Source organism: Podarcis cretensis (assembly GCF_951804945.1).
Source record: "Podarcis cretensis genome assembly, chromosome: 10".
Lineage (NCBI taxonomy): Eukaryota > Metazoa > Chordata > Lepidosauria > Squamata > Lacertidae > Podarcis > Podarcis cretensis.
The window spans coordinates 67,760,120-67,773,808 of record NC_137179.1 but is presented as its reverse complement, the minus strand read 5'-3'; the positions used below and the strand labels follow the sequence as shown (position 1 = coordinate 67,773,808).

Here is a 13,689-nt window from a genome sequence, read left to right as displayed (position 1 = left end):
AAGATAACATGAGAGAAAGAGAGAGGGAGAGGTTGTGAGGTTAGATTGAATGGGCCACCATATTATGAGCTTTCACACTCTGTTTTTAAAGCGATGGAATCATAATCTTGCCATTTTCATTCAAATCATGCCAGAGACTCAGTTGTACAGTGCACATTGTATAGTATAGTATAGGAATAAGTGAATTGCCATGACAACTTCAACAATAAATGTCAGCGTGTAGTGGTGGGCCCTTCAGATATAACTGGTGAAAGGAAACAATTGTATGATTCCTGAATGTATTTATAGGAGTGTTCTGTGGGCTAAAGCAACAATTGAAGAGTTACAGCCCACATTACTCTGTTTCTGTTGTTGCTTTTTCATAAGTATAACATTGCCCAATGGCAAGAGGTTTGGACTGGAAGCTGGGCATTTTCAGCCATGGATTCCTTGTGAGGTGCTGAGCACATCACTCACATCTTGGCTCAATTTGCAGCCAAATTATAATGGATTGTTTCATAGAACTCTTGTGAGGATGAACTGAATAAATACTGTGAAGAGTCTTTTCACAGTATATATGTAGTCAGTGCTTTTTTTCCTTAAAAAATGTTTAGGGGTACTCTCATTTTCCTACTCATATTGAAATACTGCCCCTCAATGAGGCCAAACTTAGATTCACAAAATGTTTAGGGGTATGCGTACCCCTGCGTCCTTCCTCAGAAAAACGTACTGTATGTAGTTAATAGTAACTTGCTGACTAGGCTTACCTAATAGTTCTTAACAGAGCTTTAGCGATTCTTCATGTTCTCATAGGAGGTTTTTGCTTCTTTGCTTTTAAAATTGAAAGATGGTCGATACAAACTCCTGAGGATATATTGTAGTCGCTTCAGCAATAAGAACAAACCAACAGCTAATGTGTCCAATGACATATGCTTCGGCTGTTGGTGAGAGGTGACTCAGGAGCGAAAATTGAAAACTACTGGTGCTAGTGCAGTGATGGGGTAATGCTTTCCCCTAAAACATTACAAAAAGGTGACCCATCCGCTCTGCTACCTCAGTAAAATCTCTGGTTAATGTCCTGGTTGTCTCTCAGGTAGACTACAGCAATCTTCTCATCTCTGGTCTTCCATTGTCTCACTTCGGTTCTCTCATGTCTATCCAGCATTCATGTGCCAAACCCCACCCACCTTTTTCATCACTCTGGCCATGGGACACTGTTCCTCACATTGGCTTTGCCCCTCTCCCTGCATCTCTCCACACTTATATCCCAATACTTGTCTGCAGTCTTCACTCTTCCAACTCCACCATCTCAAGGTCTCCAGCTCTCTCAAAAGACTCTGCCTTTTCTTGTTCCGTTGTTGTTTAGTCGTTTAGTCGTGTCCGACTCTTCGTGACCCCATGGACCAGAGCATGCCAGGCACTCCTGTCTTCCACTGCCTCCTGCAGTTTGGTCAAACTCATGTTAGTAGCTTCAAGAACACTATCCAACCATCTTGTTCTCTGTCGTCCCCTTCTCCTTGTGCTCTCAATCTTTCCCAACATCAGGGTCTTTTCCAGGGTCTTCTCTTCTCATGAGGTGGCTAAAGTCTTGGAGCCTCAGCTTCAGGGTCTGTCCTTCCAGTGAGCACTCAGGGCTGATTTCCTTCAGAATGGAGAGGTTTGATCTTCTTGCAGTCCATGGGACTCTCAAGAGTCTCCTCCAGCACCATAATTCAAAAGCATCAATTCTTTGGCAATCAGCCTTCTTTATGGTCCAGCTCTCACTTCCATGCTTTGTAAATTTGAACCGCCTCCCAAAACACATGTGGAGCTGACTCCATTAGTACCTTCCAAAATCTCCTCAAAGACCAGCTTCTGTGAAGCCTAAAGGCATAATTCCCTACTTCCCCTGTCCTGTTGTAACTCAGCCTATAGCAAAGCACATATTTTCCCACCCCCACCCCGGTTCATCAGTCCTCACTTCTCTTCCTTACCCCTTCAGTGGCGTAGCGTGGGGGGTGCAGGGGGGGCCGGCCGCACCGGCCGCAACATCTGGGGGTAAGGGTTAGGGGGCACAAATCCACGGGTTAGGGGGCGCAAATCCATGGGTTAGGGGGTGCAAATTACTTGCCTTGCCCCGGGTGCTGACAACCCACGCTACACCACTGTACCCCTTCCCTGCTTTTCCTGTATCAGATTGTAGGCTGTAAATTCCTCAGCTCAGGAACCTGCTCTCCTATACTCTGTAAAGCTTCATACACACTAATGATGCTATATAAATAAGCAAATAATTTTTGCCAGTCATGTGGGTATGCAGCCCATAGGTACAGAAGCTTCTATTGGCATGTATGTAGGTGGCTCGCACTGTGAGATGCACACTTTATAGCTACTAGGTACATCAAAGACTGGAAGCAATTGGCTTCTCCCCCCCCCCCAATCCAGAAGAATTACTTTGTCACTCGCTGTTTGTTCACAGTCAGCATGTTACAATAGCTAATGATCGCTAATGTTCACATAATCCAGGTACAACTGGGTTACAAAGATAAATAAGGAATTACCGTATCTTCTTTCAAAGACAAAGTTCATTGTGCTTTCTTGATGGGAGGCTGTAAGTCATATGGAGCCAGCCACTGGAACCCACACAAATAAGGCATTTGTCTCAAATTCAGCAAACTCTGTTCTATCAAACTGTACGAACACCATCTCTGAAAGGATGTAATACAAAAGCAATAAATAGCCGTGGTAATTGAGTCATTTTGGGTGTGGAGAACATTCCACTTCATTCATTCATTGGTTAATTTGATCTTCCACTTCATTTTATCAAAGCCCCTAATAGCAAGTAATTTCTGTTAAGAGAAATGCCAATTCCACGAGGTCCTTTTCCAGACAATTTGGTTTAATTTATTGTAGCAAGTTCACAGGTTGACGAAGGCAGAGAGAAGGCCATACATAAATACACCGTTCAAGTCAAAATGTTCGTCATAGCCCTGGTAACGACCAACGTAATGCGGCAGGCTAATTTGAAAGTCCCTGTGAGTAACACAGGGAATTTAGCCGAAATAAATATAAAAGGGCCATGAGAGGAAAGAAGGCAAAAATAGAAAATCAAAGGGAAAAGAACCTTCTCTGTGCTTTGATCAGGTCTGATGTGTCCTAATTTTTTCTTCTAGCTACTGTCAGTTCAGGGAGATGGTAGGCACCTCAAATCTTAATGGCCAGCCAGGAAAGAAGCCTTCCTACACACACACACACACACACACACACACACACACATTATGGTTGTAGGCTCCACTGTTACGCTGAGGGGAAGAAATACAATGGCAAATTTTCACAAGTGGGTCAGAGTGATTACCCTGGTTTATATCCCTATTGCAAGGCAAACAAATGGGCTTTAAGAAACAGAATTGATTATTATTGTTGTTGCTTATTAAATTTACATACCACCCTTCATCCAAGGATCACAAAACACAAAATATGTACCATAATAACAAACAAAAACAATACCTCCACACACCGTTCAAATGGCCATAGATTAATGAATTAGCCAATTAACTGATGGAGTCGCTGTGGTGTGAGGGGGGCATCCTGCGTGGTCCGGGGGGGGGGAATTACCTTACTTGGGAGCAGCCTTCCCCAACTTTGGGTTTTGCTAGTACACACTTTTATACCATACATTTGGAGCACTATGATGTCACTTTGAACAGTCTCCCAATAATCCTGGGGGCTATAGTTTGTTAAAGGTGTTGAGCTTTTTTAGGATACGATATACGAGATCTTTATTGTCATTGTCCCATACAGAACAATGAAATTGAAAAATCTACCTAAGACATTCAAAAACCCCTAAAAACTCTGAAACCCCATTTGAAAATACGATATACTATAGAGACTCCTTATGCTGCGTTTAGAACCAGAATTGCATTTGGGTAGAAACTGTTTCTCAGGTGGCTAGTCCTGGTCTTTATAACAACCTTTAAGACAAAAAGAGCCACTTGGACCGAAGAAAAAACAACTGGGAGCCGCAAAACCATTGCGACATTTAAAACAGTGGGGAGTGTCAGGGCACACAATGTGCCTCCTCCCCTCTCTAGTATCCGCCCCGGAGCCACAGCAAAGGTGTAAAAGAGCCACATGCGGCTCCGGAGCCACGGGTTGTTGACCCCTGCCCTATACCTTCTTCTAGAAGGCAGAAGCTGAAAGAGATCATTTCTGGGGTGCGTACTATCCTGCGCTATCTCTGCAGATTTCTTATGGCACCTGACATCATAGATTTGATCTAAGGTGGGAAGAGTGCACCCAGTTATTCTCTCTGCAGTCTTTACAACCCTGGACCTCTATTCCCCCCCTAGAGCTACAATTCTCAGTTATGTGTGAAGAGGGGTTGGTTTTTAAATCACTCTGGTGATTGTAGTTCTGTGGGGAACGGGGCTCTCCCCCATCAACAAACTTCATTTCCCAGAATTATTTGGGGGAAGCCATGACTGTTTTTAAAGTTGTATCATAGTGCTTTAAGTGTGTAGTGTGGACGTGGGCCAAAACGACCAGCAAGGCAGGAAGGATTGGTCCAGTTGTCTGGGCAATGGAGATGTCCTGTTTGCAGGCATCTGATTGGCCACTGTGAAGACAGGATGTTGAACTTGATGGGCCTTTGGCCTGGATCAGGGGGTCTGTGACAGCTTAGTGTGCTCCCAGTGACATCACTGCATCGCCACAACTTTGTCTACCGCCAATTGCCTCACCCAAATTCTCAGCTGGATTTGAACTTTAGCTTTGTTCCTTATTGCTGAAAATTCTAGGGGGAAAACCCCCCAACCAGTAGGAAACACGTCAGAAAAATAAATGCACCATAACAATGGGGATTCAGTATGTCTATGTGCATAAGTGCTTATTCTTAGTGACATTCTAAATGTCACCATGTGCGGGGTGTGTGTGTGTGTGTGTGTGTGACCCGCAGGCATCAGAAGAACTGGCAAGCAGATCAAGGAGTGATTTTGTTTCAAAGACCACATATTGTATTCGTATTTCTTTTAGCAATGATTTTTTTAAAAAAAAAAAACTTACCTGTTTAATTTTTAGGTATAACCTTTCAAGTATGTTACTGTCTGTGACAGACACCACAGTTTGTATCGGGCTTAATGAAATTTAACATCTAGCAAAAGCAACCACATCACATTTATGCTTGCTGTTCTTTTTGACATAGGTGGGACACGTCCCTTGCAGATCTGGTGTTTTCCCAGCAGTACCTGCGCATTTCAACCAATGTCCCGTCCAGTTCTGTGTACGGCTTTGGTGAACACCAGCACCCATCCTTTAAGCACAATATGAACCATATAACCTACGGGATGTATTCTAGAGACCAGTCTCCCAAAGTAAGTAGTTCAATATTACATCTTGCACTCCTCTCCCAGAAAGAGCCTTGCGCCTTCTATACGTCTTCTGCCATTTATTAATAGTAGCTATTAGTTAGGCTTCCCCTCACACATTAATCCAAGTTATTAACTATCAAGCACCACATTTTGCTTCTCTGGGCAGTTTTGGCTCATTTCACATAACCCTTGGCCATCTTGGATGAATTGTAGGCAGATGTTGATGGTTGCTTTTCTAAACATGAATTATGTGCTTTTTAAATTAAGTCCGTTCATATCCTCCAGTAGATCCTGATTTAATTTGGACACTGTCCTGAGGAATTTAGGAAAACCTAAAAAGGGGAAGAGGTCAAAGAGAAGAGAGGCGGGCAAGCAGGAAGTTGCATAGGGTGATACTGATTTTTAAGGCAAATGGTTCCTGTTTGGGCAAATCATCTGAGGAACTTAAAGGAAAATATTTTATTTTATTTTATTATTTAAAATAAGACTAGCAAAATTTTAACTGAAGACTGTAGAGCTTCTTAGGAAGGTGCTATGCCTGTTCAGCAGCCTAGACACTGTTGCGATAACCATACCTGAGTAAAGCAATAAAACTAAAACTAGAGGTAATCATTATTATTATTTATTTCAGATGAATGCAAATCTGTATGGAGTTCATCCTTTTTACATGTGCGTTGAGACTGACGCAAACGCTCACGGTGTACTTTTCCTCAATGCCAACGCACAAGGTAATCAAAGGTTAACAATTAAACAGAACTGTTTAGACTGCAGTTCTTTTAATAATAATATTTGGCATACAATTTCCCTTATTGATGTAATTTAGGGATGAGGTATACCTGAAGTCCCATGTCATATAGTAAGGTAAAGGTAAAGGTAAAGGAGGGGAAACACACGACAACATTTTTGTATGTGAGGAGCTCCAGCCATTCAGGACTGCTCAAGAAATTGCTGTCTGAGGAAAATGACAAATTGGAGTGCACACCATTCTGAGTACAGGACAGGCAGTTGGATCTCATGTCAAAACAGACATGAGATTTTCTCAGTGACACTGAAGTGCTGCAGACCCCCTAACTTAGGGGGTGTAGGGCATGTGACAACCCAACACTTCCCTAATGCTTCTCACCACCCAGCTTCTATTGCTTGAGGTGGCCATGTCATTCTACCTAATAGACACGGGTGGCGCTGTGGTCTAAACCACTGAGCCTCTTGGGTTTGCCGAGCATAAGGTTGGCAGTTCGAATCCCCGCAACAGGGTGAGCTCCCATTCCTCTGCCCCAGCTCCTGCCAACCTAGCAGTTCGGAAACATGCCAGTGCAAGTAGATAAATGGGTACCGCTGTGGTGGGAAGGTAAACGGCATTTTCATGCGCTCTGGTTTCCATCACGGTGTCCCGTTGTGCTGGCCACATGACCCGGAAAGCTGTCTGTGGACAAACGCCGGCTCTCTTGGCCTGAAAGCGAGATGAGTGCCACAACCCCATAGTTGCCTTTAGTCTTTACTGTCCAGGGGTCCTTTACCTTTACCTAATAGAAGGCCAGCTTTCACATGCACCGAAATGAAAAATGTATGGTCATAGATTGCATACCAAAAAAAGCCACTACTTAGCACACATTTCTCATATAAAATGATCAAAGTATTATAATATATAGATGCTTCCAATGCCTCAAAGAGCATTAAATTAATAGAAAGGTGTTCCTTTACTTTTTAATAATTTTATTGGAAATTTTATTTACAACAATAGACCCCCACCCCCCCAATACAAAAATCCACCCTCCATAAACATGAACATAACTGTCAGAGCTGCCCCTAGGTCCCAGCTCACAGAGGACCAACGCCAGGCTGTCGTTATGTACAAAAGTCTTTATTGAGGTTTAGTTTCCATTTCAAAGCCGCAGCGCGCAGCTCTACGTCTTAAAGCCTAGACCGGCGAAGTCCCGTCTGAGTCTCCGCCCCTTCCACACCAGTTTAAGACTCTCGCTTCGCTCCACCTCTTCCTAAGTTCCTTTCTCCTCTGGGCCCTCCTGCCCGCTAGGGTTTCATCCTTTCTGGACTCCTCTGATGCTGACCCCCCTGATTCTTCCCCCTCCTTCCGGCGGGCTTTAGGACCTGGTTCCCTATCCGGGCTACCTTCTGTGCCGCTCGCCTGTACATTTGAACTTGGCGCGCGCGCCCAGCCGGCAACTTTCCTCTTGACCGTTCCCTCGCTCTCCGATGGAGGCGTGGCCAACCCTGACTCATCTTCTCTCGCTGGTGGTGAATATGTGGGCTCTGATACCTGGGACTCCTCCCCCCCCACTATGCTCTGGTGGGGAAGCTGGTCCTGATTTCCAACTGCTGCTCTGGGAGTCCCCGCTGGCCCCTTGCTTCTGGGGTGTCCCCCTTGGGTCCCCCCTTGCCCTGGCCATCGGTGCCCCCTTCTGTGAATCTTCCGATTCGCTGGAGAGGCTCATGGAATCTCTCGGGCTGCTGTCATCTTCTCCTACGCTGCCCTCGGATTGCTCCCCCTCGCTCTCCATCTCCTCCCCTCCCTGCGCTCCCGCTGAGTCCCTGACAATAACATACAATGAGCATAATATACAACAGTACAAACAACCAAATAAAGGACTTCCTTCCTGTGGATATTTAAGTTATAATTAGGAAAATCTTAATAATTATTCATAAAGGAAACAGTTTATAAGAAGTAAATAAGGAGGCCAGATACAGTATACAGTGGTACCTTGCAAGACGAAATGAATTCGTTCCGCGAGTTTTTTCGTCTTGCGATTTTTTCGTCTTGCAAAGCACGGACTTTGGAAAAGCTTCAAAAATCACCAAAGTCTTCAAAAACCTCAAAAAAGGCTACCAAAGGCTATGAGTTGCTCCTCGAAGTGAATGCACGGTTTTAAGAAAAAGGAAACAAACTTGCAAGACGTTTTCGTCTTGCGAAGCAAGCCCATAGGGAAATCCGTCTTGCGAAGCAACTCAAAAAACGAAAAACTATTTCGTTTTGCGAGTTTTTCGTCTTTCGAGGCATTCGTCTTGCGAGGTACCACTGTACAGGAATAGAAAGGTGTTCCTAAACCTGCATCAGTGAATACTGGGAGAAAAGTACATTTCCCACCTCAATTCAAAGTGCTGGTTTTTTACCTCTAAGGCTTAACATAGCTTTGGACCATAACACTTCCTACAGTGTCTCTCCCCATGTGAACCTACCTGGGTCTTTCATGTCAGTGTAGAGGCTCTTCTCCAGGTGCCTCCTCCAGCAGATGTATGGAGGGTGACTGAAGGAGAAATGGCCATTTCAGTGGTAGCCTCCTGGCCTTTGGAATGCTTTCTCCAGGGTCTCCAGGTCTGGTTTGGTGACATCTTTTTGCCACCAAGCCAAGACTTTTCTTTACTCCCTAGGCATTCGATTGTTGAGGTTTTCATATCTGGTTTGTTTTTAGTCAGTGAGTACCTGGCGCTGTGGGTTAAACCGCAGACCCTAGGACTTGCCGATCAGAAGGTCAGCAGTTCGAATCCCCACGATGGGATGAGCTCCCATTGCTTGGTCCCTGCTCCTGCCAACCTAGCAGTTCGAAAGCACGCCAAAGTGGAAGTAGATAAATAGGAACCGCTCTGGCAGGAAGGTAAACGGCATTTCCGTGTGCTGCTCTGGTTCACTAGAAGCGGCTTAGTCATGCTGGCCACATGACCCAGAAGCCGTACGCCAGCTGCCTCGGCCAATAAAGCGAGATGAGCGCTGCAACCCCAGAGTCAGTCACGACTGGACCTAATGGTCAGGGGTCCCTTTACCCTTTACCTACCTTTTAGTTGGTCCGACTTTTTATAGTATTTATTTTTCTTGTATTTATGTTGCCTTTAGACCCTTGTGGTATAAGGCAGCAAATACAGGGACAATAATGGTCAAAAGTGCGACTTTAATTCTAGACTGACAGATCTAGAACTGAGGCTGAAATCCTATGCAAATATTCTTGAGAGTAAGGTCCATTGACCTCAATGAATTTACTTCTGAGTAAGGAAGGAGAGGGATTATAGGAATATAATATAACATCTTCTAGAACTCAGTGATGACGCTAGTTTGGGTCTACTAAATAAAGATAACATCTTCAGTGAAAAGTGTTTTAATTTTTCTAAAATGGTATCACGGGATTCCCAAAGTCTTGCTCTCATGTTCCCAGAGCCTGTAATAAGCTATTGTTAAATGAAGCAAAATGGGTCTGTTCCACTAAAAATTATGATTAACTGTTAAAAATAGATGCATGTGCTAAAAAAACCACACAAAAAATGAAGTTGCTACAAATTTCCTTGGGGGTTCATACAGTTGAAACAAACCAATTTAGATTTGTCTTGTATTCTGTTGACGGGGTATAGCTTTGCCTGTTGCCATGGTCACCTTACTGTATTAATCTCGCTCTGTAATTTTCAAAAAGGAGAATCTTCCCTAAAGCAATGAAATAAAAATTCTTAGCCAAGCAGAGACAACAAAAGAAGGATATTTTGCAGTCAGATCTATATTTAAGCATTGTTAGAATGTCTAGAGTTGCCGAGTTGTTATTTTCTAAATAAAAAAGAAACCCTGACTTATTATTATTATTTTGTTACTGTGCTTCAGAATCGTACATCAAATCCTACCACTGCATAATCACTTGCTTTTTCCTGTTTTCACACGCACTGGGCTATGTGCCCGCCAAAGATGGGTTTGAAGGAGTGTCTGTTTCTGTTTAGTTAAATAATGCTAAATATTTTGAGCTTGCTTGGCGGGGAGTGTGGGTGGGGTTACATTAAGTCCCTTGATGACCTACATAGCAATAATAATAACGTACAGAAAAGTCAAGGTCATTGCATAGGGATCCTTTGCTCTGAGGTAATTTATACTGAATTCAACATATCTCTCAACTTCTTCTAGATGTCACGTTGCATCCAGAGCCATCTTTGACCTTCCGCACCATTGGAGGGGTTCTCGATTTCTATGTCTTCCTTGGCCCAACTCCAGAAAATGTAATCCAGCAATACACAGAGGTTAGTTGAAAAATCTGTTCAGGCATGCGGTTCTTGTTGATTTGGTTGTGGGTTTGCATGAGGTATTGCATTACAATGATGACAGTGAAACTCGGTGCGTCACCCCTTTGCAAAACAACAACAAAAACACACCCTCTTGATTTAAAGATCAATTGTACTGATCTTTAAATCGACAACTATACTTACTTGTTTGCAATGGGGTGGTTTTATTAGCCTCCTTGACTCTTCGTTGCATTTGTTGAGTTGCACTGAAAAAAATTTGAATCTTCAGAAGCCAGTGGGGCAACTTTAATACTGGTCCTATCTATGAATTTTAATATAGAGGTAGAAGGAATTGAAGTTGCTGTAAAACATCTTTAAAATGTTATCAATCTGCTAAAAGTTAATGTTTATCAGTCTAGTATCTGGATGAGTTCAGGGAGTAAGAACTGAAATAAATAATAGGATATTGGAATGTTCACCAAGGGTTTGTAACCCATGTTCCATCTAGATTTGTTTATTTGGTTCCCCCTTTTTCCTCCCCTCCCCTCTCTTCATTGCATTTTTCTAGCACATAGCACCAATATTTTCTCAAAGCACAAAAGGCCTTCTCAATAACTTGGAGCTCTGATTACAGCCCCTTTAACGCCACCTGTGAATCCTTGTTTTCCCTAGAAGGTGCCTGAAATATACTTGGAGTCGAGTGTGGATTTCATGCTCTTTATTCAGCTCATAGTAGTGAGGAGGAATGGAAGTTCCCCCAAAATGTCTGCTTTATATACATTATTTACACGATGGGCCCCACGTGATTGGCTAATTCCGGGATTCACCTGTAGGCCAATCAGGTTGCGGCTTCACTTCCACCTGGAGTTGGATTGGGTGGCTCCTGCAGACCAATCAGACTGCTGCATTCTGGATCCTATTGTTCTAGGACCAATCAGACTGCTGCATTCTGAATCCTATTGTTCTAGGACCAATCAGACTGCTGCAATTTGGATCCTATTCAACTCAGTACACAACAGTGCCAAATTCACAAAAACATATTGCTGTGTTATTGTTATGTACACTGTATTTCCTTCCTTTGTTTCACTCAGTCTGACTTGAGAGGGCTCCTTCCTAAGAGAGGCGTTGCTTGCAAAATGATTGGCGGAAATGCTCGGAGCATTTGCCCGTAATTCTCGGGTGAACATTTCAGAAACTTTACCATGGTTGCCTAGGCTTGTTTCATAAGCAAGGTTCCTTTGGGCATTCCACACTGCTGCTGTTATGGGAATGGATTCAGTCGCAACAAACCCACTCACCCAAAATATCAGACTCCGCGGTAAGGAAATGGATGAGGAAATGCCCCTGAAAGTGTAGGTTAACACTTGCCCTGATGCCATAGTTCTCAACTTTTCCCTTTTCTTGCGAGGAATCCTATTCGGAATAAGGGAATTTCCCTTAAAAAAGGGAAATATTGACAGCTATGCCTGATGCAACACTCATTAACTACCCTGCAAGCAAAGCAGAATGAATCCTCAATAATTTGATTGGTAGATAGGTATCATGGAATTAACAGAATCACAGAATTGTAGAGTTGGTAGATGGGAAGAACCATTAATCTTCCCTAGGATTTCTACTCCTTCTTAGCTAGAAATGTTCGCAACTAATAATCCTACTGCAAAAGAGCCCTGTGATACTTTCTAGATGAACTGCAATATGGCATAACCATTTCTTGGCCAGAGTCTGCTTTTGCTTGTGTTTCTTATCCCAAGTGGGCAGATAATATATATTGGGGTAATAGATGGAATAGTGGGGCAGGGGGGAGCGTTATTAGCTCAGAGAAGCAGCAATGCAAGAGAGGTGTTTCTGCCATTGCAGTGTTCCCACCATAGGAGGTGGGACCCACAGCCAACCGATTATGAGTTGGCAAAGCCCCAGAGGGACTAGCCTCTCCCAATTTCTACTCAGCCCAAATCCGATCACATGAATTCTAACTCAGCGGTTTCATGTTGACGTCTCCCTTTGAAATTTCCTAGCTGAAATCTGTTGCTGAAGGCCGAACTGGACGTGTGTTTATTAAATGCACACCGTCCCATTCGACTGTATAAAGCAGGGACTTTTATATTAGAAAAAGTGCACAGGGGAAGGGAGTGAAACCCTCAACTGCTTTACCTGAGTGCCCTCTTTGTTCTCTCTCAGCCTAGCTCTAATATTGGAAGTAAGATAGCAGGGATTATATGGTTTAAGCAGGGGTGTGTAAACAGCAGTTGGAGTCTTTTTTTGATTCTCTCTCCCATTCAGTCCTTTTGGAATAAAGGATTGCCCCTCTCCACATCCCTGCCTTGCAGCTGAATGAACAAGCATGTCCTGTGTCCATGCACTTCCGATTTCTCCCTGCTCAGAGATACTGGAATATTGTTCCTGGATGCTACCATTTTTCATTCCTAATTTGTGTCCGTCTATGGGACGCAGGTGGCGCATGGGACGCAGGTGGCGCATGGGACGCAGGTGGCGCTGTGGGTTAAAGCCTCAGCGCCTAGGGCTTGCCGATCGAAAGGTCGGCGGTTCGAATCCCTGCGGCGGGGTGCGCTCCCGCTGCTCGGTCCCAGCGCCTGCCAACCTAGCAGTTCGAAAGCACCTCCGGGTGCAAGTAGATAAATAGGGACCGCTTACCAGCGGGAAGGTAAACGGCGTTTCCGTGTGCGGCTCTGGCTCGCCAGAGCAGCGATGTCACGCTGGCCACGTGACCCGGAAGTGTCTCCGGACAGCGCTGGCCCCTGGCCTCTTAAGTGAGATGGGCGCACAACCCCAGAGTCTGTCAAGACTGGCCCGTACGGGCAGGGGTACCTTTACCTTTACCTTTTTATTATTCTCTTGTATAGAGACTTGTCTGATTTGGCCAGGCTAGGTAGCAAAAGGGGATTGTTGGTGCATGGTGACACATATCATATTAGAATGGGGGTCGCCAACCTTTTAAGGCCATTTGGAATTTTCAGAAAGCGCCACAGCTGCCAGTCACAAAATGGCTGCCCTGAGGTTGTGGCATAACACAAAATGGCTACCGTTAAGGCATGTCATGACAGAAAATGGCTGCCACATCCAAACAGACAAAGCAAAAAAGAGAAAGGATCAGCTGCTCCATCAGTTGGGGGGGGGAGGCACCCACATTGGCTAATGCCACAGTTACAGAGAGCAACTATTTGCACCTCTCCTCTGTTCGAAACAGATGTGAAGATGGTTGTCCAATCCTGGCATCTATTGAAATGTGGGCATATTTAAAGGGATCAGTGTAGGAGAGGCTGAGGCAGTGCCAACAGGGGCCAAGCAGAAAAAACAATCCATGTCTCATGCACTGTAGATTTTGAGGGGATTTTTTATTTAACAAAATTCAACAAACACAAAGCTT

General features: G+C 44.2%; 1 protein-coding gene across 2 annotated transcripts in view; it reads left to right on the top strand.

Moving 5' to 3' along the window:
- Positions 1-13,689, top strand: part of LOC307225864 (sucrase-isomaltase, intestinal-like) — a 104,706-nt gene that overhangs the window by 23,132 nt on the left and 67,885 nt on the right. For both annotated transcript variants that reach the window (XM_079994159.1, XM_079994158.1), the window contains exons 5-7: positions 5,156-5,324; positions 5,953-6,049; positions 10,210-10,322. In XM_079994159.1, the coding sequence (XP_079850285.1) occupies positions 5,156-5,324; positions 5,953-6,049; positions 10,210-10,322 (379 nt within the window). The remainder of the gene's footprint in view (positions 1-5,155; positions 5,325-5,952; positions 6,050-10,209; positions 10,323-13,689) is intronic.